This window comes from Pipistrellus hanaki (assembly GCF_964339955.1).
Source record: "Pipistrellus hanaki genome assembly, chromosome: 20".
Taxonomy (NCBI): Eukaryota; Metazoa; Chordata; class Mammalia; order Chiroptera; family Vespertilionidae; genus Pipistrellus; species Pipistrellus hanaki.
The window spans coordinates 10,327,753-10,355,230 of record NC_140522.1 but is presented as its reverse complement, the minus strand read 5'-3'; the positions used below and the strand labels follow the sequence as shown (position 1 = coordinate 10,355,230).

The following is a 27,478-nucleotide window of genomic DNA, read 5'->3' as shown; positions in this document are numbered from 1 at the left end:
TCATGAGGAAACTGAGAGCGAAGAAATATCTAAGAAGATCTAAAAAGACGTTTTGAATTTAAATATGCTGTTTTGTTGAGCTCTGTACTCAGGTATGAGGGTTGACTGCTCGGAGCAAACCCATCAACACCGAATTAATGTCAGAACTACAGTCTAACCGAAACCGGTTTGGCTCAGTGGATAGAGCATCAGCCTGTGGACTGAAGGGGCCCAGGTTCGATTCCAGTCAAGGGTATGTACCTGGGTTGCAGGCACATCCCCAGTAGGGGGTGTGCAAGAGGCAGCTGGTTGATGTTTGTCTCTCATCGACGTTTCTAGCTCTCTATCCCTCTCCCTTCCTCTCTGTAAAAAATCAATAAAATATATATTTAAAAAAAATTTATAGAACTACTGGGGGGGGGAGGGAATTATAGAACTACAGTCTATAGTGAAGGCAGGGCCTCTATATTGTGTCCAAAAGCGTTTGTTTATTTCTTTGTCAAAGTCCCGGTATTAGTCATGTCATCGGTAAACAGGTTTTTAAAAATCCTCTGGGGTCGGGATTTTAAAAAGCCTTCTGATGAGCCTGGAAACAAAGAGAAATCAAGAGGGGAAAGGTCAGGTCTCCATTTGAAACCTGAGGCTTTGGGGGTGCAGTCCTTGGGGGGCCAGGAGGAGGTCTCCAAAGGCATGTCTTGACAGTTTTGAAAGTAATTCTGGAATCTGCAATCAACTAAGGTGTGGGGGAGACCCGCGCAGAAAACGACAGGTTCCTGAGTGGAGGAGCTGGGGATTAAGAAATTAAAGAAAAAAAAGTGACCAAGACACAGAAATAGATTCAAGCTGAGACCCAGGTGGGGGGCTGCCATTCTGATGGAGAGACAGTCACACCCACCACAGACAGCACAGCGCATTTATTGATTTCCAGAGGGGGGTTTAAGGTCAAAGGAGTTTGGGTGTGCCCAGGCCCTATTCATTCCCTCACTCCTGGGATTTAGCATATCCAGACCTGGGTGAGTCAAGGTCCTATTCGTTCCTCATTCCCAGCACACGGATAAAGATAAGAAATCGGTACTGATCACAGTCTCCCACATTTTGGGGAAAGGTTTTCCCAGGGCGTGGCTCTGCCTCCGCCTGGAGCTCAGCTGATGGTAATGAAAGGTCACCCATGGGCCTTCCCAGGGGGCCCTCTGCACTAAGGTCCTTAACAGGAAGCCAACCTGCCTCCTGTTCTGTTTCCCACGCCCGGGGGTGTTCACTTACGCACGATTAGCAACAGGATACATTATTATTTAATTTTTAATGATTTTCTTAACCGTGATTTGGGTCGATAAATCGCTCGTATCGTTTAAAAAAACGATCTCTTCCTCTTTCTAAAGTTGTGATAGTAGGATGTGGAAACACATCGGCTGCATGGGGGACATGGTTCGGATGCCACCAGGTTCAACCACTGGATGGATGGGTTGACAAATAAGGGCACTGTTACCAGTTTAATCCCCAGATGGGCCAATTAGCTTCACAGAGAGAGGAATTCTGTTCCAGAGCCACAGCTTGCACCATTAACCCCAGTCAGCCGTCTCCAAATGGCGCGCCATTGATCACGAGAGTCCCAGGTATGAGGGTTGACTGCTCGGAGCAAACCCATCAGCACCTCTGCGCGCGGAGCCATCTCGCCATCTCATGCGTTCATCATCGCAGAGATGACGAGGAATGTCACAGCGGGGTGGAGACCTGGAAGGCCTGGGGTCCCCCCACTTCCTGCCCCCTGTCGTCATGTTATAAAGGGTGAAACGCTGCCCAGCCCAAGTGGCTCCGGTGGTTGAGTGTCCTCCTGTGCACCGAAAGGTTGCCGGTTTGATTTTGGTCACGGCATATGCCCAGTTGTGGGTTTGATCCCTCGTCCAGCCAGCCAGCTGATCAATTCTTTCTTTCTTTCTTTCTTTCTTTCTTTCTTTCTTTCTTTCTTTCTTTCTTTCTTTCTTTCTTTCTTTCTTTCTTTCTTTCTTTCTTTCTTTCTTTCTTTCTCTCTCTCTCTCTCTCTCTCTCTCTCTCTCTCTCTCTCTCTCTCTCATTCTTCTCTCATTCTTCTCTCTTTCTCTCTCTTTTTTCTTTCTTTCGTTCTCTCTCTCTCTCTTCCTCCTCCTCCTGCTCCTCCTCCTCCTCCTCCTCCTCCTCCTCCTCCTCCTCCTCCTCCTCCTCCTTCTTCTTCTTCTTCTTCTTCTTCTTCTTCTTCTTCTTCTTCTTCTCTCTCTCTCTCTCTCCCTCCCTCTTCCTCTCTCTAAGCATGTCCTTGGGTGAGGATTACAAAAGGAAAGAAAAAGAAAACACGATGAAAAATTACAATGCATAGCTTCTACTTTTTTTTTTCTTCAAGAAATCTGGATGCTTTAGAGGAAACTGATACACAGCATTATTGATAAGCAAAATGACTGGCAAGCCACAAACGGATTATGGAGTTATTTCATCAATACTTAACAGTGCCTTAGACACCCAAACAGATGAGAAAAGGCCACATACATGCTTTCTTACTCTTGAAACCTTATTACATTTGATTGGTTTTCGAAGCAACAAAAATGGATTTGAGAATTAGAATTATATTCAATTAACTTCAAACATTCAAAGGCTCGAACATAAACTGTTCTTCATCCTGTTTATTCTGAAAACAAAAAATAATCTCACCTGATTTCTTGCTATGGAAAAAGTCTCAGAGCTATCCTGGATTTGGGTCTAAGCCTGAAAAATTATCTGGAAGGGTAATTTGGGGTAACAGGAAGTCCAATTCAGGTAATTTAAAAATAAGCATTAGTAAAAAAAAAAAACAGTGCCATCCTCACCGTCACTTCTGGAAACCGACAATAGATGTTTGAATACGTGGGTCCATTTAGCATACTTATCTTTCGGTAATAAAGGGTAATTAAGTTAATGGTAAAACTGATGTTAGCAAAAGGCTGTTGCAGTTCTTTGTAACAGAGCCAGCGTTCTTGGTTCTCTATAAACCTTTTGGATTAAGGCGACGGTTTGTAGAATAAAGAACAATGATTTGACTCTAATGACTGGGAACTTGGGTAAATTCCCTTCATGACTCACCCTTCTCGGGGGCAGGAACTTTGCATATATGACTCGAGTTCATGAACATTGGCTAAATGTCGAAACCATGATTGTTTTATCTTATATTCCGCGTCGTGTTTATTTTTCACACTCCTTGTCAGTCTTGCTGGTTTATTACCGTCCCCCCCCCCCCCCCTGCCCCCAAGTCTCCCAAACACTAGGGTTTCTTTCTCTTTTGAATGTAATTGTAGAGCCCTAACCGGTTTGGCTCAGTGGATAGAGTGTCAGCCTGTGGACTGAAAGGTCCCAGGTTCGATTCCGGTCAAGGGCATGTGCCTTGGTTGCGGGCACATCCCCGGTGGGGGGTGTGCAGGAGGCAGCTGGTGGATGTTTCTCTTTCATCGACGTTTCTAACTCTCTATCCCTCTCCCTTCCTCTCTGTAAATCATTAAAATATGTTTTCTTAAAAAGTGATTGTAGGGGTAAAGTTTCCCAGAACAAAATAGCTCTTCTCTCCTCCTTGCGAACGTGGATCTCCATTGGGAAATGCAATACATGCCCTAACAGGCTTGGCTCAGTGGATAGAGCATTGGCCTGTGGACTGAGGGGTCCCGGGGTTCGATTCGGGTCAAGGGCACATGCCTGGGTTGTGGGCTCCATCCCTAGTTAGAGAGCGTGCAGCAGGCAGCCAATCAATGATTCTGTCTCATCATTAATGTTTCTGTCTCTCTCTCCCTCTCCCTTCCTCTCTGAAATCAATGAAACAACATAAAAATATTATTTTAAAAAGAGAAGGAGAGAAGCACTGCAGAAGGCAGGTGTTGGGAAGGAAGCCGGCAGCTTTCTGTTAGAGTAGGGGTGTCGAACTCAATCAGAGAAGGGGCCAAAATCTAAAATCCAGCCTAAATCGCGGGCCGAATGGTTTACTGAACAGTCATAAACTGACAATGTCATAAACTGACAGCGGAGTGCAGTGATGACAGCGAGGTGCGGGCCACATTGCAAGGCCTGGCGGGCTGGATTTGGCCCGCGGGCCTTGTGTTTGACACATGTGTGTTAGAGCGAGTCGGGTTGGAGAATGTGCGTTTGGGCCGGTAGATGAGCGAGATTGCTAACGCTCCGCCCTGGACCCAGAAAGCCACAGGATCGGACAGCAGAGCCGGCCTCTCGTCATACAGGGAGCAGACCTGACCCCCAAACAGAGGAGCCTCAGAATGGCCAAGGGCCCCGTCAGTCACTTCTCCCCAGAGTCCCCAGTCAGCTGCACCCCGGGGAGGGGGGAGGGAGGGATGGGAGTGTGAGGAGAGGCATTTTAGTCCACGTGGAAATTAGAGGGAGGGGTCGGGGGAAAGGAGGTTTTACCACCACAGAGCTGTTCATTCATGAAACCCTGGTGTTCCCAAGGCAAGCCGGCAGGGCTTCCTTCTCAGGGTGGATTCCCAGGGAGACTGACTCTGAGATGGGCTGTGGCTTGCAGGATCAGGGGGAGTGCTCTCAGGATGAATGTGTGTGTGTGTGTGTGTGTGTGTGTGTGTGTGTGTTGGGATGGGAGGCTCTGTGTGTGTGTGTTTGTGTGTGTGTGTTTGTGTTGGGATGGGGGGCTGTGTGTGGGTGTGTGGGTGTTGGGATGGGGCTCTGTGTGTGTGTGTGTGTGTGTGTGTGTTGGGATGGGGGCATGTGTGTGTGTGGGGGGGTGTGGGTGTGTGTTGGGATGGGGGGCTGTGTGTGTGTGTGTGTGTGTGTGTGTTGGGATGGAGGACTCTGTGTGTGTGTGTGTTGGGATGGGGGGCTGTGTGTGTGTGTGTGTTGGGATGGGGGACTCTGTGTGTGTGTGTGTGTGTGTGTGTGTGTGTGTGTGTATTTGTGTTGGGATGGGGGGCTCTGTGTGTGTGTGTGTGTGTGTGTGTGTGTGTTTGTGTTGGGATGGGGGGCTGTGTGTGGGTGTGTGGGTGTTGGGATGGGGCTCTGTGTGTGTGTGTGTGTGTGTGTGTGTGTGTGTGTTGGGATGGGGGCCTGTGTGTGTGTGTGTGTGTGTGTGTGGGTGTGTGGGTGTGTGTTGAGATGGGGGGCTGTGTGTGTGTGTGTGTTGGGATGGAGGACTCTGTGTGTGTGTGTGTGTGTGTGTGTGTTGGGATGGGGCTCTGTGTGTGTGTGTGTGTGTGTGTGTGTGTGTTGGGATGGGGGCCTGTGTGTGTGTGTGTGGGTGTGTGGGTGTGTGTTGGGATGGGGGGCTGTGTGTGTGTGTTGGGATGGAGGACTCTGTGTGTGTGTGTGTGTGTGTGTGTGTGTGTGTGTGTTGGGATGGGAGCCCCGTGGGGGAGTGTGGGTTTGGATGATCCTGAAGACTTGTCCAGAACTGAGGTGAGGGCTGGACCCTCCCAGGACTGAAGGCTCCCTGGGAAGGGGGGTGGCCTGGGGTGCAGGGGGTCTCAGTGGAAGGCATTTCCTGGAAAGGGGACTTCGTTAAGCAGCGTCAGTGACCGGCATGCCCAGCAGCTGGAGAAATGCCTGTTTCAGTCCTGAAAGGAGAGGCTGGGCATAACCATGTGGAAAGAACTCGATCAAATGCATGGCATGGACCAGCTTAGCCTCAAGGCACTGAAATGCAAGGCGTTCTGATTCCATCTCCATCCCACCTGAATCCCACCTGCACTGTCACATGGTCCCTCCTCCTTCCTGCCACCAACACTCACATCTCTGCCATCTGTCTGCAAACCCTCTCCACCTATGCCAATCTTTTCCCTGTTCACTTTTTTATTGATTTCAGAAAGGAAGGGAGAGAGAGAGAGAGAGAGAGAGAGAGAGAGAGAGAGAGAGAGAGAGAGAGAAACATCGATGATGAGAGAGAATTATTGATTAGCTGCCTCCTGCACACCCCACACTGGGGATTGAGCCTGCAACCTGGGCATGTGCCCTGACAGGGAACTGAACCTTGACCTCCTGGTTTATAGGTCGATGCTCAACCCCTTGTGGAAGAACCCACCTTCCATTCAAAGTCTATCCCTTTAGCTTTTCTCTCCTTCCATGGCCTTTCGAGTTATTACTTCCTAAATAATCCCCCCCCCCCTTTTTTTTTTCTCATTTTCAATCTCTTCCCCTTTTTTTCCATTTGCATTGTCTAATTTCTCTCATCCCCCCGCCCCCCTTTCCAAAATTCTCTCCCATCTCGGTTGGTTACATAACTTCTTGTTTCTCTTCTTACTCATCTGGCTATTTTTTCTCCTGCCCTCAAGCATTAGACTTTCTCAGGCTTTCTCTTGTCACCACCCCTCTGCTCCCCGCCGGGTGACTCAGTCCTGATGATTCCACATCCTAAGTTACTCTGGAAGTCCTTCCTGCTCCTCTCTCGCCACGGCTCTTGCCCAATTGCAAACGCTTCCTCCTCCTCATTCTTCTCCCAGCCCAGCTCAGATGTCCGCGGGTCACTGGAACCTTCCCGGCACCCACTTTCTCTTCCTGGAGTCCGCAGTGCTACTCTCGCTTGATTTACTTTTGTGTTCACTTCCTGGTAGGTCTCCTGCTCTACTCCTGACCCCAAGGTAAAGCTCAGCTGGCATGTCATTAACTTCACTTTAGGTTGACCTGACATTCCTCTCCATTCCGCTGCGAATGGTTCCCAGGGTGTGTGCTCCTGCCCTTTGACACGTATGTCTACTGCTTCACCGTGTCATACATGGTGGTCTTCCAGCAGGTGGGACATCTGAGAGGTAGGCACAGGGCTGCAGGCAGATCCGCCTCTAGATTCTCTCTAGTGGTTCTCAACCTTTCTAATGCCACGACCCTTTAATACAGTTCCTCATGTTGTGGTGACCCCCAACCCTAACATTATGTTCGTTGCTGCTTCATAACTGTCATTTTCCTACTGTTATGAATCGTAATGTAAAATATCTGTGTTTTCCGAAGGTCTTAGGTGACCCTGCTAGCGGTTCTCAACCTGTGGGTCAAGACTGTAGAACCTAAGACCATCAGGAAACACAGATATTTACACTAGGTAAGTTGATAACCATGTACCTCCCTATATAGTTTACGTTTTAAAAAATGTGGCTCTCCAAAGAAATTTCAATCGTCGTACTGCTGATAATTGGCTCTGTGGACTAATGAGTCTGCCCACCACTGTCCTAGGCTATTGACCTTCAACCAGTGGCCAGCTATTTCTCCAGCAAGCCAGTGTTATTCAGGGAAATGTTACCACCAGCAAAGGACTTCGAAGTAGGTTTTTTGTTGTGTTTTTTTTTAAAGTGGGTGTAGATCGGAAACTTCCCAGTGGGTTCTGCAGGCATCTCTATGAGCAGAAGAAACGTTGTTTCCACGTGGAGGGGCCGCTTTCTGACTGCACCTCATACCGGGTCACGGAGAAAAGGCACCGTGATGACCTCGGCGGGGGCTGGAAGTTGACTGGGACCATGTCGCTGTGAGCTGCGGTGGTGAGCAGACTCGGAAGCCACCAGAAATGCCGCCGGCTCAGGAAGCTCACATGACAGCCTGACACGAGGCGTGGGGATGAAAGGAGGCTTCTGTTTATCAGTTTCCATAAGGGGTCTGGAGTTCCTCACATCCCTGGATCCTTCTGAGCAGCCGGAAATAAGGACTGTGTAGGCTGCAGCTTTGGGGTTAGAACATGAGGGGTTTTTTTTGTTTTGTTTTTTTAAAAATATATTTTATTGATTTTTTACAGAGAGGAAGAGAGAGGGATAGGGAGTTAGAAACATCGATGAGAGAGAATCATCGATTAGCTGCCTCTTGCACACCCGCTACTGGGGATGTGCCCACAACCAAGGTACATGCCCTTGATCAGAATCGAACCCAGGACCTTTCAGTTCCCAGGCCGACGCTCTATCCACTAAGCCAAACTGGTTTCGGCTAGAACACGAGTTTTATTTATTTATTTCTTCTTCTTCTTTTTAAAATATATATTTTATTGATTTTTTTACAGAGAGGAAGAGAGAGGGATAGAGAGTTAGAAACATCGATGAGAGAGAATCATCATCGATCAGCTCCCTCTTGCACACCTGCTACTGGGGATGTGCCCGCAACCAAGGTACATGCCCTTTGACGGGAATTGAACCCGGGACCTTTCAGTCCGCAGGCCGACGCTCTCTCCACTGAGCCAAACCAGTTTCGGCTAGAACCTGAGTTTTAGCTCGATGCCCCACAAGCAGTTATTGTGGTCAGTAACTTCCTGTGACCCAAGAGGCCCTCAAATACTCAGTATGATCCCGGGGATTGCGTAATTGCTAACAGGCTGAGCAGACAGAGAGAGACAGAAAGAGAATATGAATGAAACCTCTTCATTCATATTCTAGTAACATAAGGGGGGTGGAGGGGCGTGTGTGTGACAATGAAATAAGAGGGGAGTCCCAGAGGGCTGTAGCTATCCCGGTTGAGATTAGTTCCCTGGGTATTCTCGTGTGTTACTGACACAGACCTCTGACCCGCACCTCGAGAAAGACAGCTGTGAAAAAAGAGAGAAAAATTAGTACCAATGGCTATTGCGACGGACTCGTCTGCTCCTCGTATCTGGATTTAAACTCTGCTCCTTCTGGAAATTGCTCTATTAATCATGCAGGATATGCGCTAATTACAGCTTGAGGCTCGACGCGGTTGTTTCAGAGATCAGCGGTGCCAGCGACGGGCTGGCTGGACATCAAACGGTTCCTTTTCCTTCCTGGGCGAAGCCCGGCTTCCCGGGCCTGCCTTGTAGTCAGGTGACCTGGGCGGGTTCTGGCCAGTGGAAGGTGGATGGAAGTGATGCCACTGAACCTTCCCTGCGTGATTCTTCGTTCTCTGCCCCCTCTATGTTGTGATCTTTTTTTTTTTTTTTTTTTTTTTTTAAATATATTTTATTGATTTTTTTACAGAGTGGAAGGGAGAGAAATAGAGAGCTAGAAACGTCGATGAGAGAGAAACATCGACCAGCTGCCTCCTGCACACCCCCCCACCAGGGACGTGCCCGCAACCAAGGTACATGCCCTTGACCGGAATCGAACCTGGGACCTTTCAGTCCGCAGACCAATGCTCTATCCACTGAGCCAAACCGGCTTCGGCTATGTTGTGATCTTGTGTTGAATGTGTGGGAACCTTATTGGGGAAGGAACTTGGGACCTTTGAGGATAGGAGAGACTGTGAGAGACTGTGGGCCATTCCTAGATTTCCATGGATGAGAGTTATGGGCCAGGACAGGTCTGGTATCCTTGGTGTAGCAGCTAGTGCTATGGTCATGGATAGAGTCGCATTCATGGTAGAGAAGTTGTACCTGGCTGGCCACTCACTATGTGTTAGATACAACGGAGTATTTCATCACCTTTAATTCTATCTCTTTTTAAAAATATATATATATATATTTTATTGATTTTTTTACAGAGAGGAAGGGAGAAGGATAGAGAGCTAGAAACACCGATGAGAGAGAATCATCAATCAGCTGCTTCCTGCACACCCACCACTGGGGATGTGCCCGCAACCAAAGTACATGCCCTTGACCGGAATCGAACCCGGGACCCTTGAGTCTGCAGGCCGACACTCTATCCACTGAGCCAAACTGGTTTCGGCACCTTTAATCCTCTAAATAAGCGGTTGAAGTGGTTGTTTCATTTCACAGGTGAGGAGGAAATTAGGATTTAGAAAAGTTAAGCAACTTACTTGCCCGAGACAAATTCTGTTGAGACAGGATTTGAACTCAGGTCTGCGCATCTCCGAAGTGTGTTCATGACCTTCCCTGTAAACCTGTGGTTGGCAAACGGTGGCTCTTGAGCCACATGCGGCTCTTTGGCCCCTTGAGTGTGGCTCTTCCACAAAAGTTTAAGTTGAAAAAATATGGCTCTCAAAAGAAATTTCAATCGTTGTCCTGTTGATATTTGGCTCTGTTGACTAATGAGTTTGCAGACCACTGCACTAAGCCATCCAAGAGGAAAGTACTATGTAAGCTGCTCAGAGAGCAGAAGTAGGTGTATCAGTCCATTTGTTCATTAATTTATTCAACAAATACGTATTGAAAGTGTGCTATGTGCCATGTCCTAGACAGTGGATGCAAGAGGTCCTTGTTAATATGACAGAAGCAGTAACTCAATTTTTGTTACCTGCCGTCCTGAAATTATAAACGTACCTTCTAGTTTTAAATTACCCCCAACCAATGGTGGGACAGAAATGAGCTCTCAATATCTCATTTACTCATTTCTAGTCGAGAAGGGTGAATACTTTTCTTATGATGCATACATTTCTACTCTTGAGAGACGCTAGTCTTAAGAAGATCTGGCTTAATGAGTCTTAGCCAGTTTGGCTCAGTGGATAGAGCATTGGCCTGTAGACTGAAGGGTCCTAGATCCAATTCCAGTCAAGGGCATGTATCTCAGTTGCAGACTCCTTCCCATCCTGGGCCCTGGTTGGGGTGCGTGCAGGAGGCAACCAATTGATGTGTTTCTCTCACATCGATAGTTCTGTCTTTCCCTCTCTCTTCCACTCTTCTAAAAATCAATGGAATAATATCCTCAGATGAGGATTAGAAAAAAAGAATGAGGGAGTTTTCTCCAAAATTTAGGAGGGACAGTCTCATGGATGGACATGCTGCTCCTCCCCATGTTATTAGAGTGTGATGACAATGAAGATAAGAAAGCCAGCAGACATTCTGCATGAGGTACCATCACACCACAACTGGTGGATTCTGCCAATCCACGATGGCACAGTCTGAGAGAGAGAATGATGTTGTTCAAATAAATCACAGCTCTGCTCTGCTCAGTGTACCTCAGTTGGTTGGAGCATCATCCCCTATCAAGGGGTCTCAGGTTCGATTCCCGGTCAGGGCACATACCTCGTTGTGGGTTCCATCCCTGGTTGGGGTGCATGCAGGAGGCAACCAATCAATGTTCTTCTCTCACATTGATGTTCCTCTCCCTTTCCCTCCCTTCCTCTAAGATCAATAAAAAAAAATAATAAAGTAGTTCTATAATAAATAATTCTATAATAAAAACTAACACGCCTTTATTATAGAGGTTGATGAAATTATTACAGTATAAGAGCAAAATAGAGCAGAAATAGAAGTTTACCTTTCCAGAGCACTTTTTAGTGCTGGTATCATAAGGAACTACTTTCTTTAAAAATAAAAAGTGGGTTGGGTTACTGTAGAATAAAAATCTGACCCATTTTTTTGTCGTTTACGGCAAGAAATCTGTAACCGAATTATTTTGCCAATAGGGACTGTCAGAGGTCTGATAATGATGAGAATAAATTATGTATATTTTCCACACTGACAAACTGAATAAATGAGGATACAGTCTTTTACTTTTCAGATTACTTACCAGTCCATGATGTGGTGGGAAATTTGGGTAAAGGAAAAAAAAAAAAAAGCAGCAATTGAGGACTTTTCTCTTGGGCAAATTGTGTATCTCAAAACAGCAAAGTTTGTTCTAGAATGGTCAGGGAAATGTTATCCTTACAAGGGGAGAAAGTTGACTTTAAACACACACACACACACACACACACACACACACCACTGTCTCTTTATTAGATTTCATTCTGCTGTCCACCATCCCAATAGATGTGCATTAGAAATACAACTCACTGTGTAAGTACTAAGGATATAGCATAGAAAGGGTCGCAGGTTCGATTCCGGTGAAGGGCACGTGCCTGGCTTGTGGACTTGGTCTCAAGTGCAGGAGGCAGTCAATCAGTGATTCCCTCTCATCATTGATGTTTCTCTCTCTCTCTTCCTCTCTGCAATATATATATATATATATATATATATATATATATATATATATATATATATATATATATTTACAAATATAAAACTTTTATATTTATATAAATATAAAAACTCACTATATAAATACTAGGGACACGTTATAAAACAATGGGTACCATCACAAGGTTGTCAGGACATGGAAAAGCAGAGAAGCAAGTGCAGGTCAGGAGGAGAAATGCTCCTACAGAAAGAAGCCAAAGGCATGAACAAGCATCTTGATTGGGAGACTCAACACGTGCACATCCATCCACAAGGCTGGAGTCCTGTGGCGGAATAACATCCCCCTTTCCCCCCCAAAGTCGAGCTCTCGAATCCATAGAACATGTTGTCAGAAAAAAGCTGGACCCCAAGCAACAGCTTCTTTTGTAACTAACGGTAAGGCGTGTGATGCATGGTAAGACAGGGCCAACTTGCAGAATAGGGTCTCCCTTGCCATCATTCTCAGGAGCCATGAACTTCAACAGAAAGAAATGCATCCTCTTCGCAGGGGACGCGGTCCTCCAGGGCCCCCCAAAATCGATCAGGCCCCTGCAAGCTGTGATTTGCAAAGGGAACTGCGACCCCAGGGGAACCTGTGTCCCTGGTTCGGGCTGCCGCTGGCGGGCAGCGCTGCGGGGGGCTGGGTGGGTTCCCGGGCTGGACAGTGGGGGTCCCCTGGACCAGGGCGGAACGGATCCAGGCAGGGTACTGACCCCCGAGGTGCAGAGGGTGGGGTCCCCTCCTCGGGGGGGGGGGGGCGGGATCCCGGGGATACCCCGCCCGGGGCACCGCACTGTGCCAGGTGCGTCCCTGCCCCGACTTCCCCGAGCCGCGCGGGGCAGCGCGGCTTCCGGTTTGGCCACGGCCACGGCCACGGGGGCGCGGGGAAGCCCGGCCCTTCCCGCTCCGGGCCCCGCTCCCGCTGCGTCTCGGGCCGCCGGGCTGCCGGGGGCTGTTCTCGCGAGAGCAGCGGGCTCGGGGCGCGGCGGGCCGGGGGCGCGGGGAAGCCCGAGGCGAGGCCGGCGGGGCGGGCGGGCGCGCGGGCCGGGGGCGCGGGGAAGCCGCTCCCGCCGCCGCCGCCGCCGCGAGGAGCCGGCCTGACGTCAGGGGTTCTCCTCCTCCGAGTCCCCCAGCCGCCCCGCGGCCCGGCCGGCGAGGAGGGGGCGCGGGAGGAGGACCCCGGGGGGCGGGGAGGGCGCGCCCTGAGGGGAGGCCGGAGCCCCGGCCCCGCCGCCCGCCGCGCCCTCCCCGCCCCGCCGGCCGCCCGCCGAGCGCCGGGGCCGCCGACATCCGATTCCCAGCGAGTCCCCGCCTCCTCCTCCCCCGCCCGCCGCCTCCCTCCCTCCTCCTCCCGCGCCAGCCAGCGCCGCGGCCCGGCCCGGCGGCTCCCTCCTCCCCGCCCGCCGCCGCCCGCCCGCCGCAGCCCCGCGCCCGCCCTCCGCCGCCGCCCCGGGCTCCGGGGGCCCGGGCTCTGCGGGGTGGGGGGAGGACAGGAGGGGAGGAGGAGGGAGGGGGGACCCCCGAGTCGCCCCCTCTCCTCCCCCCGCCCCCCCGGCTCCATCCTCCGCCGCCGCCGCCGCCCGAGCAGCTGCGGGGCCGCCGCCGCCGCCGCCTTTGCAGGTAACGAGCCGCCGCCCCCCACCCGCACCCCCTTCCTCGGACCCCGGCCCGGCCCTTCCTCCCTCCCTCCTTCCCTCCCGGCGCCCTTGGACGGGGGATGGGGGGGCCGGGGGCGCCGCCTGGGGTGTCCCCGCGCCGGGGGCGTGGGCGGGGGCTGGCGCGCGGGTGCGGAGGCCGGGGATGCCGGCGGCGCGGGGCCGGGGGCACCCCCTCACTTTCGGGGGGAGGGAGGAGGGGGAGCCGGGGGGCCCCGGGCAGGGTTCCCCGGCCTAGCGGTCCCGGCTCCGGCCCTGGCGGCGCCTCCCGTTCTCTGCGCAACTCGGCGCGGGGGCCCCCCTTCCGCGCGCCCCGGGTCCCCGCCGGCCGGGGAGGGGGCGCCGGGCCCGGGGCGGGGGGCGGCGGGTTATGTAACGCGCGTATTTGGGGTCGGGGGGAGGGGGGTGGGGTGCAGCCGAGGATGCACCGGCGTCCCCGGGGTCTCCTCCCTCGTCCCCCGCCTCCTCCTCCGCCCCCCGGGCCGGCGGCGCGCGGGGGAGACGGGGAAGGTGGGGCGCGCGTGGGGTGCGTGGTGGGTGCAGGGGGCGAGCTGGCTGTGTCCCCCATAGTATCGGGGTTCGCTCCGCCGGGGAGCGGGGTGCTAAGAATAGAAACGTGCGGGAGATGCTGCGTGCGGCGGGTCCAGGGATGCTGCTGGCGCGGCCGGCGGCGGCTGGGCTGCAAGTAAACAAACCGGCCTCTCTCTCTCTCTCTCTCTCTCTCTCTCTCTCTCTCTCTCTCTCTCTCTCTCTCTCTCTCTCTCTCCCCCCCTCCCTCGTCTCCTCCTCCTCCTCCTGCGCATCGGTCTGCATCAGCCATGATGCCGGGGTTGGGGACCCCCCCGGAGCCCCCCAAGTCTGGAGAGCTCGCTTCTGGCGGGCGGGGTCCATCCACCCCGGCTCCTTGTTGGCGGGGTCACCCCGCGCCTGGGGTTTCCCGGGGAATCTGCAGGTGATGGCCAGATTGCCCCTCTCTCTCCAGGGTCAGGTTTCCAGTAGAGACATTTGGGGGGTTCATCTTCTGGAAGCCAGAGGCAGTGCCTGCTACCTGCCTACCTGCCTGCAGGTCACGGGGAGGACGGATGCTGCTCCGCGGCCTCCCGGCGGAATCCTGTTGTGAAAATAACACCGACTCCCTCCACCGGGGCGCTGATTGGTGGAGAGCGCCCAGGCGTCTGCAGCTCAGGAGGCTCCAGGATAGAAAGTTGGATGGTTGGATGGGATGTGTCTGCTGGCTCATGCCTAAGCATGGATAAGGTGGTCACACCTGCTAGGCTCATCCTGAAGCTAAAGGAGATGAAAGAAGGATAATTATTTATTTTTTTGCATTAAAAAATTTTTTTTTCATTATTATTTTACTGCATTGCCAGTTGCCTCAAAACATCCATCCATCAAGGGGTGGTAGATGAAGGTAGATTTTTATTTGGGAAAGCGTGGTCCTGTACAGCTTTTAGTACACTCAAGTCATTAGTCAACCACCGGGTGTCATTTTGGGTGGGAGCTCGCTAAAGTAATTGTACATGGTTAGGAAATAACGGAACGAAAAAACAACAACAACAACAACAAAAAAAACAAAGGTGGAAGAGTCCAGTAAAAATGGCTTAGGAAACTTTGTCTTCTGAACTTGAGTGTCATTGCAAACATAGGTATACATGAATATGACTATTCCAAGAGGTGGTTGTTGAATGCACATACATCTATTCACGACGTGGTTGTCTAAAACATGAGTGTGTTTATTAAAATGCTTATGAATAAATGACCAATTTTCTGAGGTATGCGATGGAGTGCACACTTCTTTGCATATATGCGGTTGTCCATGTGGAAATAACACAATCATGAATAAACACTAATACAAGAATAAACTTCCATGTATTCACGACCGTACACCTGCCTTCGCCCCGCGATTTTCTTTTGACAAAATACGCAATCTTGACTTTGAAAGTTTAACCAACGAGATGGTACTGAAGATCTGCTTTTTTTTTTTTTTTTTTTTTTTTTTTTTTTTGCTTTTCTCACCAGGTTGACCCCACTCTCTTGAATTGGCTTGAGCTTTTTAAAGTGAGAGGAGAGCATATATCACATGAATGACATGGAATTGGAATTAGATGAAGGTAGATTTTTTTTTTTTTTGGTTCAGCTCTATATTTGTACTGTGTATTTGCGCTAGCGTGTTTGCTTCCAGTGTAAAAAAAAAAAAAAAAAAAAAAAGTAACTGCAGAATAATTTGTGAAATTATCATTTGTGTTCATTTTGTCCCAGACAGCCTTTCGGTGATGTATTGAATTATTTTCCAACTTAAAAATTCTGTTTTAATTTGATATTGACTAAGTTGTGTTTGTCCGAGTACTTAAGGGCGTTTTGTTGTTCATGTAAGTTTGTGGCTGTAAAGTATTTTAAATAAGATTTCATTCATTCAACAAATATTAGAATGTGAAGTGTATGATGGGGCTGGTTGATAGAGAACCTTTTTTTTTTTTTTTTTTTACATTTTATTCAGAAGATCACATCCATTAGAAAGAAAATTTGTTTTCAGGTCACTGCGAATCTAAACACGTTTTGCTTAAACATATCACGGGACAACTGTGCTTGTTAGCACAGAGTCTTGTGCAAAGTGAGGATCTAAGGTTTTTTTTAAACTCTAGCTTTTGATTTAAATGTGAGAGGTTTTCTTTCTTACACAAATTCAATGGAAATTTCCAACTATTTGGGTTTCTTTAAAAAGAGGAACCCGTTTTACAAATTGGTTTTGTGGAAGTGTAGAGTTTACTTAAACTTTGCATATCTCTGTGAAAGGATAGCTGCCCTTTTTGTTGCTGTTGTTATACCTTCAAAGGTCAAGAGTTCACCCTTGGTAAGCTAAGGCAATCATTGTTAACTAGGTGTTAATTGGATTTTTATCATGATTTGATAGGATCTTGTTTTTAGAGTGTGATTAAGTTTCAACATTAAAAAAATATTTCACTTGAAACCATTTAGAAGTGAATAACAATATGCAAGACAGAAAAAGAAGCTATTCCATTAAAAAAAAAATATATATATATATTATTAAATTGGTGTCAACATGAACATGTAAGTTTCAGGTGTTTTTCTGTGTGAGAAGCCATTTCATTTTGTTTTGACCAAATCAGTCTTGTAATTTGACTTGCATTTTTATTTTTCTTAATTTAAAAAATGCACATAATTAATTTTTACAGATTCGTTGAATACGTAGATCTTTAAAATTGTTCTGTTTTTAAGTTCAGGTTTCAGAGTGTTCACATCAGCATTCTAAATCCTGGTTTCCTACAGCATGCCCTGTTCTGTTACTTTGTTTTTTTAATGTTTTTATTGATTTCAGAGAGGAAGGGAGAGGGAGAGAGTGATGGAAACATCATTGATGAGAGAGAATCATTGATTGGTTGCCTCCTGCATGCCCCCTGCAACCTGGGCATGTGCCCTTGATCAGAATCGAACCCCAGACCCTTCAGTCTGCAGGCCGGTGCTCTATCCACTGAGCTAAACTGGCCAGGACGCATGCAGTGTTCTGTAGTCTCCTGCAAAGATAGTCCTGAATGTTAATTTAACATATTTTATCATGGTCTTCCATGGATATAGAGCTAGATTCAGTGCTGCGTTCATGCTAGTCACTGCCTGGTGAGCCCTTACCATGTGCCAGGCACCGTTACATGTGACCAACCATGTATGTATATATGCATTTAATCTTCATGACCGCCCCTGCTACGTTTTTTTAAAGTTATTTTAACACAAGAAAACACTTATTCTGGTGTATAAAAATCCATCTCATTTCAACTTCCCTCATTCTGATACACTTTCTTTTGGTATTGTTCCTAACTTGTTTATGCCTGTTAGAGTTCCAGTGACAATGCTAACTTTCCATAACGTAGTATAACCGTTTTCCCAGAAATCAAGTTAATGTAGATTGGCTGACCCATCGCATCCTTTTTCATTTCAGTTATTTCAAATGCTGAATTAACTGCCTCCAATGTGTACGTATTTCATTGTAGCACCAGTGTGCTAGATGTTCACATACGTCGCATGCTGAATAATCTTCACATAGTAGTTGGTAGAGAAATGGACATATGCTTCTTGAGCCATGGGTTTGCTTTTTTGGTTCTTTTTCTTTTCAATACTCTATATTTCCTTAATGCCAACTGCACATATTTTACACACCCAAATAGGTGTATTTTCCTAGTATTCAAAGGGAAAAGTAAAAAAAATGACTAGACCAGATCACTAGAAGACTTCCAAGTGAGAATTTCTGGCCTCTGTGTTAAGAAATCCTGTGTTTGCTGAAACCGGTTTGGCTCAGTGGATTGAGCGTCGGCCTGTGGACTGAAAGGTCCCGGGTTCGATTCCAGTCAAGGGCATGTGCCTTGGTTGCAGGCACATCCCCAGTGGGGGGGGGGGGGTGCAAGAGGCAGCTGATGGATGTCTCTCTCTCATCGATGTGATGTTTCTAACTCTCTATCCCTCTCTGTAAAAAATCAATAAAATATATTAAAAAAAAAAAAAAGAAAGAAAGAAGGGCTGTGGATGGGAGTGCGAGGAAGATGGTCTTCATTAGGATTGGAGTTTAGCTCAGGTTTTGTCCGTGTGGTGTTGGAATGTCTTATCTTCCCAACTATATTGGACTTTTGAGGACAGGAACTGTATAGGCACAATATTGTTAGCTGAGATGTCAGTTACAAATGAAGTAGCTAGCACACTTGACCTTGAAGAATAATAAATGTTAGCTCCGTAGAGCTCTTCGGAGTTCATCCGATGCTCTATGACTTTGTTTTTATGGCGAAGGACGTACAGGCATCCCTAGTTCAGGGACCGGCACGGCTCTGGCGGGGCAGGTTGGGTAAAGGGACCCAGATGCTGTGGCTTGTCCATTGCTCTTCGGAGCATGCATACCCACAAGGCACCTCTCCCTCTCCTTGGTGGTAAAGGTCAGGCTGATGTTTGGCATCTAACGGGCCGTGCACCAGTTGTGTTTTGTGTGTAGGTGAACTCTTTTCCCGTTTTATAACCAGAGAGGTCCCGGGACGGAGTTTGGGAGGATCTTACCTGTGTATTGGGAAAAGATGGCCAACGTGCAACCAAAATTCTCTTCGTAGCAGCCCTCCACCTGGCCTGCAGAATAGGGTGGAGACAAGCCACAGTGCCCGAGAGGAGTGTAGGGCAGTGGTCGGCAAACCGAGGCTCGTGAGCCACAGGCGGCTCTTTGGCCCCTTGAGTGTGGCTCTTCCACAAAATACCACGGCCTGGGCGAGTCTGCTTTGAAGAAGTGGCGTTAGAAGAAGTCTAAGTTTAAAAAACGTGGCTCTCCAAAGAAATGTCAATCATTCTCCTGTTGATGTTTGGCTCTGTGGACTAATGAGTTTGCCGACCGCTGGTGTAGTGGCTAATTCGTCAATAGCTTGCCCAGTGTTTTAGGACTCAGAGGATCCAATAAGCGTTTTCCTAGTCGTTCCATATTAGAATATTCCATATGTCGCTCAGCACAAGTGCTTTTCTATTTTATCCTCACCTGATGATACGTATGTTTATTGATTTGAGAGAGAGAGAGAGGAGAGAGAAGCATCTATCCATTGTTTCCTGCATGTGCCCCCAATCTAGGTACGTACCCTGACCAGGAATCGAACCTGCAGCCTTTTTGGCATAAGAGACGATGCTCCAGCCAGCTGAGCCACGCAGCTGGGGCACAGGTTGCTTTTTTGATGAGTAATGGCTGTGTTGGTTGAAATGGCATTTAAATACCCCAAACAGGTGTGGGGCAGAGGGAGGAAGTGCTTTGTGGTTTTGCATGTGAATTGCAGAGTTTGCAGAGTTGGTTTTTAAGAATGGGCAGTTTTGAAGAAGTGCTCTTCTCTGGGAAAGGAAGAAACTTGCCTGTGTTTATTATGCAGGTATTTTTCCATAACGTAAAGCTCAGCGAAGATACTGACAGAAAGACTTTCAAGAAAATCCACCGAGTGCATTACTGTACCCTCAAGAGAGGGGAGGCATTGGAAATATATAATTTGTGTGGCCCACTTCCCCATGGGTTATGTTTTTTCACAGGATTATAACCCTTGAGAAGGACAGACAGGCTTTCAGAGTTACTGGTGCAGAGCAGGTTGCCTTGAATTTTGCTTCCATTTCAGTATTTTTCTTTTCCCTCAAATCCTTTCAAAAGTTTCACAGAGCTGTACGCACTTACGGCATATATTAGTTTCACCTATTTCTTGTGCCTAGGTCCGTGGTTAGAGAGAAGTTTAAGTTTAAAAAATGTGGCTCTCCAAAGAAATTTCAATCGTTGTACTGCTGATAGTTGGCTCTGTTGACTAATGAGTTTGCCGACCACTGGCCTCGGTGAAGACCATAAAATTATTATGGTTACCCTTCACCAGCTTTGGTATTTCAAAGTAGCAGCATTCTCATGTATTTGAACATGTTTCTACCTTCATTAATGCAGTTTGACTAGCCTATCTGAAGTATGTGAAAAATTGTGGTGCAGAGCGAGTATTATTGCTTTATGCTACCTCATGTTAATTACAGCCAAGGTTGTAGTTTAGAGAAAGCTGTGTTATAGAACTGTACTATGGCCTTTAACTTTGAAATTAACACGGGAGATTGTCAGCCTGGGTTAATTACAGCGTTAGTCTGTAAAAAAGAGAATGGCTGAGGTGCCCCTTTAACTCTCACCCTGCTTCTCTGCCATTATAATTATAATTTCATTTGTGATGCCGCACTGATAAGTATTTAATTTCTAATTATTTACTGGAGGACATGGTGCTTGACTGGACCTCTGAGGAATAATTTGCTGCAAACAAATGTTCAGAGCCAGTCTCCAATGTTACACACATGTAACATTGAGAGTTCATGTAACGTCCGGTAGAAAGCACACCGACCTGATTGGAGACTTGAATTGTGTGTAGTCACCCTCGTTTCCTGTCACTAACTCGTTCTGGTAACGGTGGGAAAATCATGGCATCTTTGGTTGGTCACAGGTTTCCTAGAGAGCACATTCATAGCAAACTATTAAAGCTTTGGAAACAAATTTTAACTACTTTGTTTAGCTTGTCTCCCTGTATACTGACTGTAGTCCCTGTCACAGAGCAGACCATCAATGCATATTTTTATTTTTTTAAAAATATATTTTATTGATTTTTTACAGAATGGAAGGGAGAGGGATAGAAAGTTAGACACATCGATGAGAGAGAATCATCGATCAGCTGCCTCCTGCACACCTCCCACTGGGGATGTGCCCGCAGCCCAGGTACATGCCCTTGACCGGAATCGAACCCGGGACCTTTCAGTCCACAGGCCAACGCTCTATCCACTGAGCCAAACCGGTTTCGGCAATGTTTATTTACCAAATATATGCATAATATATGTTTGATTGAACGAATGATACTTTTACAGGATGTTTGAAGAAGTTACAATTTTTGCTTTAAATTGAACAGTTGGTTGCTGAAACCGGTTTGGCTCAGTGGTAGAGCATCGGTCTGCGGACTGAAAGGTCCCAGGTTCGATTCCAGTCAAGGGCATGTACATTGGTTGCGGGCACATCCCCAGTAGGGGGTGTGCAGGAAGCAGCTGGTCGATGTTTCTCTCTCATCGACGTTTCTAGCTCTCTCTCTCTCTCTCTCTCTTCCTCCTTTTTGTAAAATATCAATAAAATATATTAAAAAATTGAACAGTTGGTTGTCATAAGTAAAGAGATACCTTTAAGATATTCTTACACATATTATTAAGAAAATATGCATTTTTAAAATTTTTCCTCCATAATGGATAATTTTGGGTAGTTGATGCTTGATTTGTTTGGGAATTGAAACTTGAGCATCTTGACAAAAAATGTCGAATATGTTGAGAACAGACAGATAATTTTAATGTGTGGTAGTCCTTACAGTTAATGGAGGTCTATAGGAAATGTGCTTCAGTGGACAGGGACGAATGTTTACTATAACTTTAATTATTTATATACAGGTGCTTCCATAATGTTCAAGTTCAGTTTGGTTTTAGGATGGCTTTCTGTTGACCTAGAATAGGGGTGTCGAACTCAATCAGAGAAGGGGCCAAAATCTAAAATCCAGCCTAAATCGCGGGCCGAATGGTTTACTGAACAGTCATAAACTGACAATGTCATAAACTGATAGCGGAGTGCAGTGATGACAGCGCGGTGCGGGCCACATTGCAAGGCCTGGTGGGCTGGATTTGGCCCGCGGGCCTTGTGTTTGACATATGTGACTTAGAATGTTAGCTTGTTTAGTCTGTTTTTCATTGAGCTGAATCTTCACTCCTTGTTTTATCCACTGGCTTATCCCATATTTGTTGAGCATCTATTGTGTGTCAGGCACTGTCAGCTTGTTTTTACAAATAAAAATGCTATTGAATGAGGTAAAAGATGTGAAAACGTTTTTTTCAATTGTAAAATGACATTCAGGTGCAATTATCATCATCAAATTCTCAAATAGTCTGAACAAAAGTACCCTTATTATAACCACTTTGTGTAAATTCTGAATTGAATCTGCCAAGAATTTCGCGTGCGATTTTTTTTATAAGAATGGGAAAAATTGGGTTCCCCAGTGATGAAATGTTTAATGAAGTAGGCTTAAAAGAAAGATAAACCAAATTTTGTCTGTGATAGCTCATTGGGTAGAACAGATTTCTAGGGAAGGTAGGACTGTTAGGAGAAGGTGAAGTTCGCGCTACTTTCCTGAACAGATTACATGCTTCAAGTTCAGCTCATCAAGTCCAGCTCATCATTTTGCAGATTAGTGGGGGTTTTTGGTTTGTTTTTTTGTTAATTCTCACCCAAGGATATTTTTCCATTGCTTTTCTGAGAGAGTGGAAGGAAGGGAGGTAGAGAGGGAGGGAGGGAGGGAGAGAGGAGGAGGAGAGGGGAGAAAGAGAGAGAGAGAAACATTGATATGAGAGAGGCTCATGGATTGGTTGCCTCCTGCATATGACCTGAGGTACAAGCCCTTGACTGGAATTGAACCCGGGTTCCTTCAGTCCGAGGGCCGACGCTCTATCCACTGAGCCAATCCAGCTAGAACTGCAGATTAGTATTTTTAACAGACTGAGGGAGAGAGGGTAGATGACGAGGTACAGGAATGTTGTCACTGCAGGAAAGTGAAAGAGTATAGCTTGCTGCTTATGAGTTAATAGCATCGTTTTCATACACAAACGAGCATTTATTTATTTCTAGCATATTGATGCTTTTGAATGTCTTTTAAGTTATGCTCGAAGAATGTGTCATTTCAGTCAACACTCAGGAGCAATGTTTAAGGCTGAAAGTTATGGTTATGGGTAGACGCTTCACATTGAAAGATGCAAATGCATAAAGCTATCTCTGGTCAAGGGCACGTATAATGTGTGGGGTCATTGCCCCTCACAAAGGTGATAAATTTTATCCTATTGATTTAACATAGATTTTATTTTATTTTATTATTTTAAAAAATATATATTTTATTGATTTTGTACAGTGAGGAAGGGAGAGAGATAGAGAGTTAGAAACATCGATGAGAGAGAGTCATCGATCAGTTGCCTCTTGCACACCCCCTACTGGGGATATGCCCGCAACCAAGGTACATGCCCTTGACCGGAATCGAACCTGGGACCCTTCAGTCCCCAAGCCGACGCTCTATCCATTGAGCCAAACCGGTCCTGGCTAACATAGATTTTAACAGTTTAAATATATGAGCCCCAGTGAACAGTTTTTTTTAAAACTGAAATACCAGTGTTTTTTAAAAATATATTTTTATTTATTTTTTTTACAGAGAGGAAGGGAGAGAGAGAGAGAGAGCTAGAAACGTCGATGAGAGAAACACCGACCAGCTGCCTCTTGCACACCCCGTACCGGGGATGTGCCCGCAACCAACCTACATGCCCCTGACCAGAATCGAACCTGGGACCTTTCAGTCCGCAGACCGACGTTCTATCACCGAGCCAAACCGGTTTCGGCTGAAATACCAGTTTTTGAAACAGTTTTTTTATAAAATGAATTCACTGACGTTGGGTTGATGTGGAGTTTTCAGCCTCTCGCTTTATCCTGGAGAGGCAGTGCAGCTGGGAAGAGAATGCACCTGCGCCGAAACCGGTGTGGCTCAGTGGATAGAGCGTCGGCCTGGAGACTGAAAGGTCCCAGGTTTGATTCCGGTCAAGGGCATGTACCTTGGTTGGGGGCACATCCCCAGTAGGAGGTGTGCAGGAGGCAGCTGATGGATGTTTCTCTCTCATCGATGTTTCTAGCTCTCTATCCCTCTTCCTTCTTCTCTGTAAAAAAAACAAAAACAAACAAACAAACAAACAAAAAACCAATAAAAATAAAAGAGTTAACCCTCTTAATGATCTAGCTCTGTATGTGTCATGTAGCCAGTGGACCATGTTGAGGGCTTCAGGAAGGTTCATACACGAAATTAAAATGATCTTTGGATTCTTGACTGAAGGGTTTGTGGTTTCTCTGTTTGTTGCTGCTTTTCATGGTGAGAAGAGCCTTGTCTTGAATGATGTGGCCACATCCTGTGGCGTTTCCAACGCGGGCTCCTCTGGACACCAATACCCGCTGCTGAAGAGAAAGAAAAAGAGAGCCCTGTGCGTTCACACACATGGAGGGTTTGCTGAGATGCTTACTGTGTTTATCCTCATGTTTCAAGAGAAAGACACATGGTTCGGAGAATTTTCCCAACTTACTGGACCAAAGGGTTTTTCTTTTTCCATTATTTTTTTTTTAAATTTCTAGAACTTCTTTTTAATATCCTGCCAAACATATTTTGGGGAAATACCCCCAGATCCTAATATCCAGGGGTCCTCAAACTTTTTAAAGTGGGGGCCAGATCACGGTCCCTCAGAGAGCTGGAGGGCCGGACTATATGAACTACTAATTCCTACTGTAACACCTCGGATGCGCTCACTGCCCAAAAAACCTGGCGGGCCGGATCAGACTCCTCTGCGGGCCGCATGTGGCCCGCGGGCCGTAGTTTGAAGACCCCTGCATATCCCTTTGGACTCTGTACAGTAGGAAAGCCGGACGTTTTTTTAAAAAAATATATATATCTTACTGATTTTTTACAGAGAGGAAGGGAGAGGTATAGAGAGCTAGAAACATCGATGAAAGAGAAACATTGACGAGCCGCCTCCTGCAAACCCCCCACTGGGGATGTGCCCGCAACCAAGGTACATGCCCTTGACTGGAATCGAACCTGGGACCCTTCAGTCCACAGACCGATGTTCTATCCACTGAGCCAAACCGGTTTCGGCAGGCCGGACGTTTTTGGGGACGGACTGGGCCCTGCCTGGAGGTCCTGAGGCAGCCCCAGGGCATAGGATGGCCATGGCGTTGGTTTCGGCTACACAGCCTGTGGGGTCTGGAGTCTGGATTCCTGGCTGCTCAGTGGTTAGGCTGTGCCCTTCATCTGCATCAGAGAAATAACTGGAATCCAGTCTAGCACTAGCCAATGGGTCTCTCTCTCCTTCACTCACCGCGAGGCCCATTGATCCAAACCCAGTTTGAGAAAACAGCCCCTGACACAGCCCGTCCATCCCTCTGCTGGTTATCTGAAACTGACACTTATGGCCCGTTTCTGGGAAATGCTTTCATTCCGTTTTATCTCGGTATTTCCCTTTTTTTTTTTTTTTTTTTAAATATATTTTATTGATTTTTTACAGAGAGGAGGAGAGAGGGATAGAGAGCTAGAAACGTCGATGAGAGAGAAACATCGACCAGCTGCCTCCTGCACAGCCCCTACCGGGGATGTGCCCGCAACCAAGGTACATGCCTTTGACCGGAATCGAACCCGGGACCTTTCAGTCCGCAGACCGACGCTCTACCACTGAGCCAAACCGGTTTCGGCGGTATTTCCCTTTTTAGGCTGAGAGGGACAATAAGAAATCATCCCGTAAAACGCAAAACGCAGTGCTATTTGTGCTTGAGGATATTTTGGGAACTTTGTGGTTTTTTTTTTTTTTTAATTTATTTACACCAGAAGGTGTCTGGTAAAGACCCATGATAAAAATGTCAGATTTTTGTCCCAGGAAGAATTATATTCCTTCTGAGTCACTTCCTTTTTTTGTGAAAGTCCTGACGGGTGCTGTAGGTATTGAGACCTGTAGTGTTACCTTATTTGTAAGGCTCCCCGAAGGCCATCTTCACAAACGCACAGGTTTTTACTCCTGCTTCCTAGGCAGCTATTTTCAACCTTTTTCATTTCACAGCACGTATAAGCGAATTCCTAAAATTCTGCGGTATAATTTTCCCGTCACACTGGGCACCTATTGTATTGGTGATTATTATTATTGTTATTATTATTAATTATTATTATTTATTTTAAGGGAGGGGGAGAGACAGAGAGAGAAACATTGATGTGAGAGAGACGCATTGATTGTTTACCTCCCACACGTGCTGCGACAAGGGTCAGAGATTGAGCCTGCAACCCAGGTACGTGCCCTTGACCTGAATCGAACCCGGGACCCTTCAGTGGGCCAGCGCTCTATCCACTGAGCCGAACTGGCCAGGGCTGTTGTCAATTTTTTATTTGATATTCTAAAGGAAAAGAGGTCAGTGCCCTGGACTAAATAGGCAGGTATTGGATGTTTTGTTTCAATTGAATTTCCTGAGGTAACATTGGTTAATAGTATTATGTAGGTTTCAGGTATACAATTCTATAATACTTCATCTGTATATTGTGTTATTATTATTACATGTTTTGGTAGTCCTTGCAGCACACTAGTTGAAAATCACTGATTTAAGGTCATGTTTTGGAGTTAAGAATGCAGGCTGTGGAGTCAGACACCTTGGCTCCATCGTTTTGTGTTCAAATCGGGCAAGCTGTTTAACCTCTATGAACCTCAGTTTTCCCATCTGTGAAATGGGGTTAATAGTACCTCCTAAGGTGGTTGTGAAGATTACCTATATGACTAATAGGTTTAAGTGCCTCTAGGAGTTCCTGGCGCCTCTTGAAAGCTCCATACTTTTAAAAATATTTTCATATTCCCTGTGTTACTTTGTCTACTTTAAAAGTAATTGATTTAGCCAAAGCCGGTTTGGCTCAGTGGTAGAGCGTCGGTCTGCGGACTGAAAGGTCTCGGGTTCGATTCCGGTCAAGGGCATGTACATTAGTTGCGGGCACATTCCCGGTAGGGGGTGTGCAAGAGGCAGCTGGTCGATGCTTCTCTCTCATCGATGTTTCTAACTCTATCCCTCTCTCTTCCTCTCTGTAAAAAATCAATAAAATATATATATATTTTTTAAAAAAAAGTAATTGATTTAGTATTTGTCATATTTTGCTTATTGTAATCAACCTAAAATATTTCTTGGAACCAAGCAGACTGAGCACACCTACATGTTGGTTTCGTAGCACCATGGTATTTTACATAAAACACAACAATTCAACACATTCACAATGGCTTTCCCATAACTATTTTTACATTGACAGAGATTTTTGAAATTGGACATACTGAATGGAAGATTGACTTTTTAGTCCACTTAACTTTTCATTCTCTCGCCTTTCGCCTCCAGCACACATCAGCAGACACATGTTCTGTGTTCTCTGGGTAGGTGTGACAGCGGTTTTTCTGAGGGACATTTTTTCATTGCAGCCTCTTAGGCTAAGCCGTCCACTCTCATTGGAAACCCATCACGAGACCAGGGACGTGTGTTGGTTATACAACCGTTTGATAAATGCGCCCCCCAGTTCGAAGAGCTCGACTTTTCTGTAAGGTCAGGCCCATTGAAGACATCGACAAAGAATCGGTTGTTTGTTATTGCTGTGTGATCTCCAAGAACGGAAGGGGAAAAAAAAGACATTCTTTCTTCAATACTTCCTTCCAGGCTGAGTCACCGCCAGAGAGTGGGAAGGGCAGCAGCAGCAGATAAAAACCCCAAAGCCGATATCACACACTCCCATTTCTCCGCGTTGGGGGCCAGCGGGGAGCCACCATGAGCGATGTCACCATTGTGAAAGAAGGCTGGGTTCAGAAGAGGGGTAAGTGTCCCACAAAACCAGACACGTGGCTGGTAAGTGTGCTGGCACTCAGCGGTGTCTTGGTAGTTGATTTTTTTCCTGATGCTGTTAACAGATAAACTGATGTGCTGTGTTCAGTAAGAGAGAAA

At 47.0% G+C, this 27,478-nt stretch overlaps 1 protein-coding gene across 4 annotated transcripts in view; it reads left to right on the top strand.

The window, feature by feature from the left end:
* The first annotated feature begins 12,943 nt into the window (after positions 1-12,943).
* AKT3 (AKT serine/threonine kinase 3) overlaps positions 12,944-27,478 on the top strand; it is a 168,747-nt gene continuing 154,212 nt past the window's right edge. Inside the window, exons 1-4 of one of the 4 annotated variants that reach the window (XM_084868908.1) lie at positions 12,969-13,360; positions 15,415-15,506; positions 26,965-27,085; positions 27,197-27,350. In XM_084868908.1, the coding sequence (XP_084725034.1) occupies positions 27,305-27,350 (46 nt within the window). In that variant the 5' untranslated portion in view covers positions 12,969-13,360; positions 15,415-15,506; positions 26,965-27,085; positions 27,197-27,304. Of the gene's footprint in view, positions 13,361-15,414; positions 15,507-26,964; positions 27,086-27,196; positions 27,351-27,478 lie in introns of all 4 variants that reach the window. The other 3 variants (XM_084868910.1, XM_084868907.1, XM_084868909.1) reach the window with 3 other exon arrangements.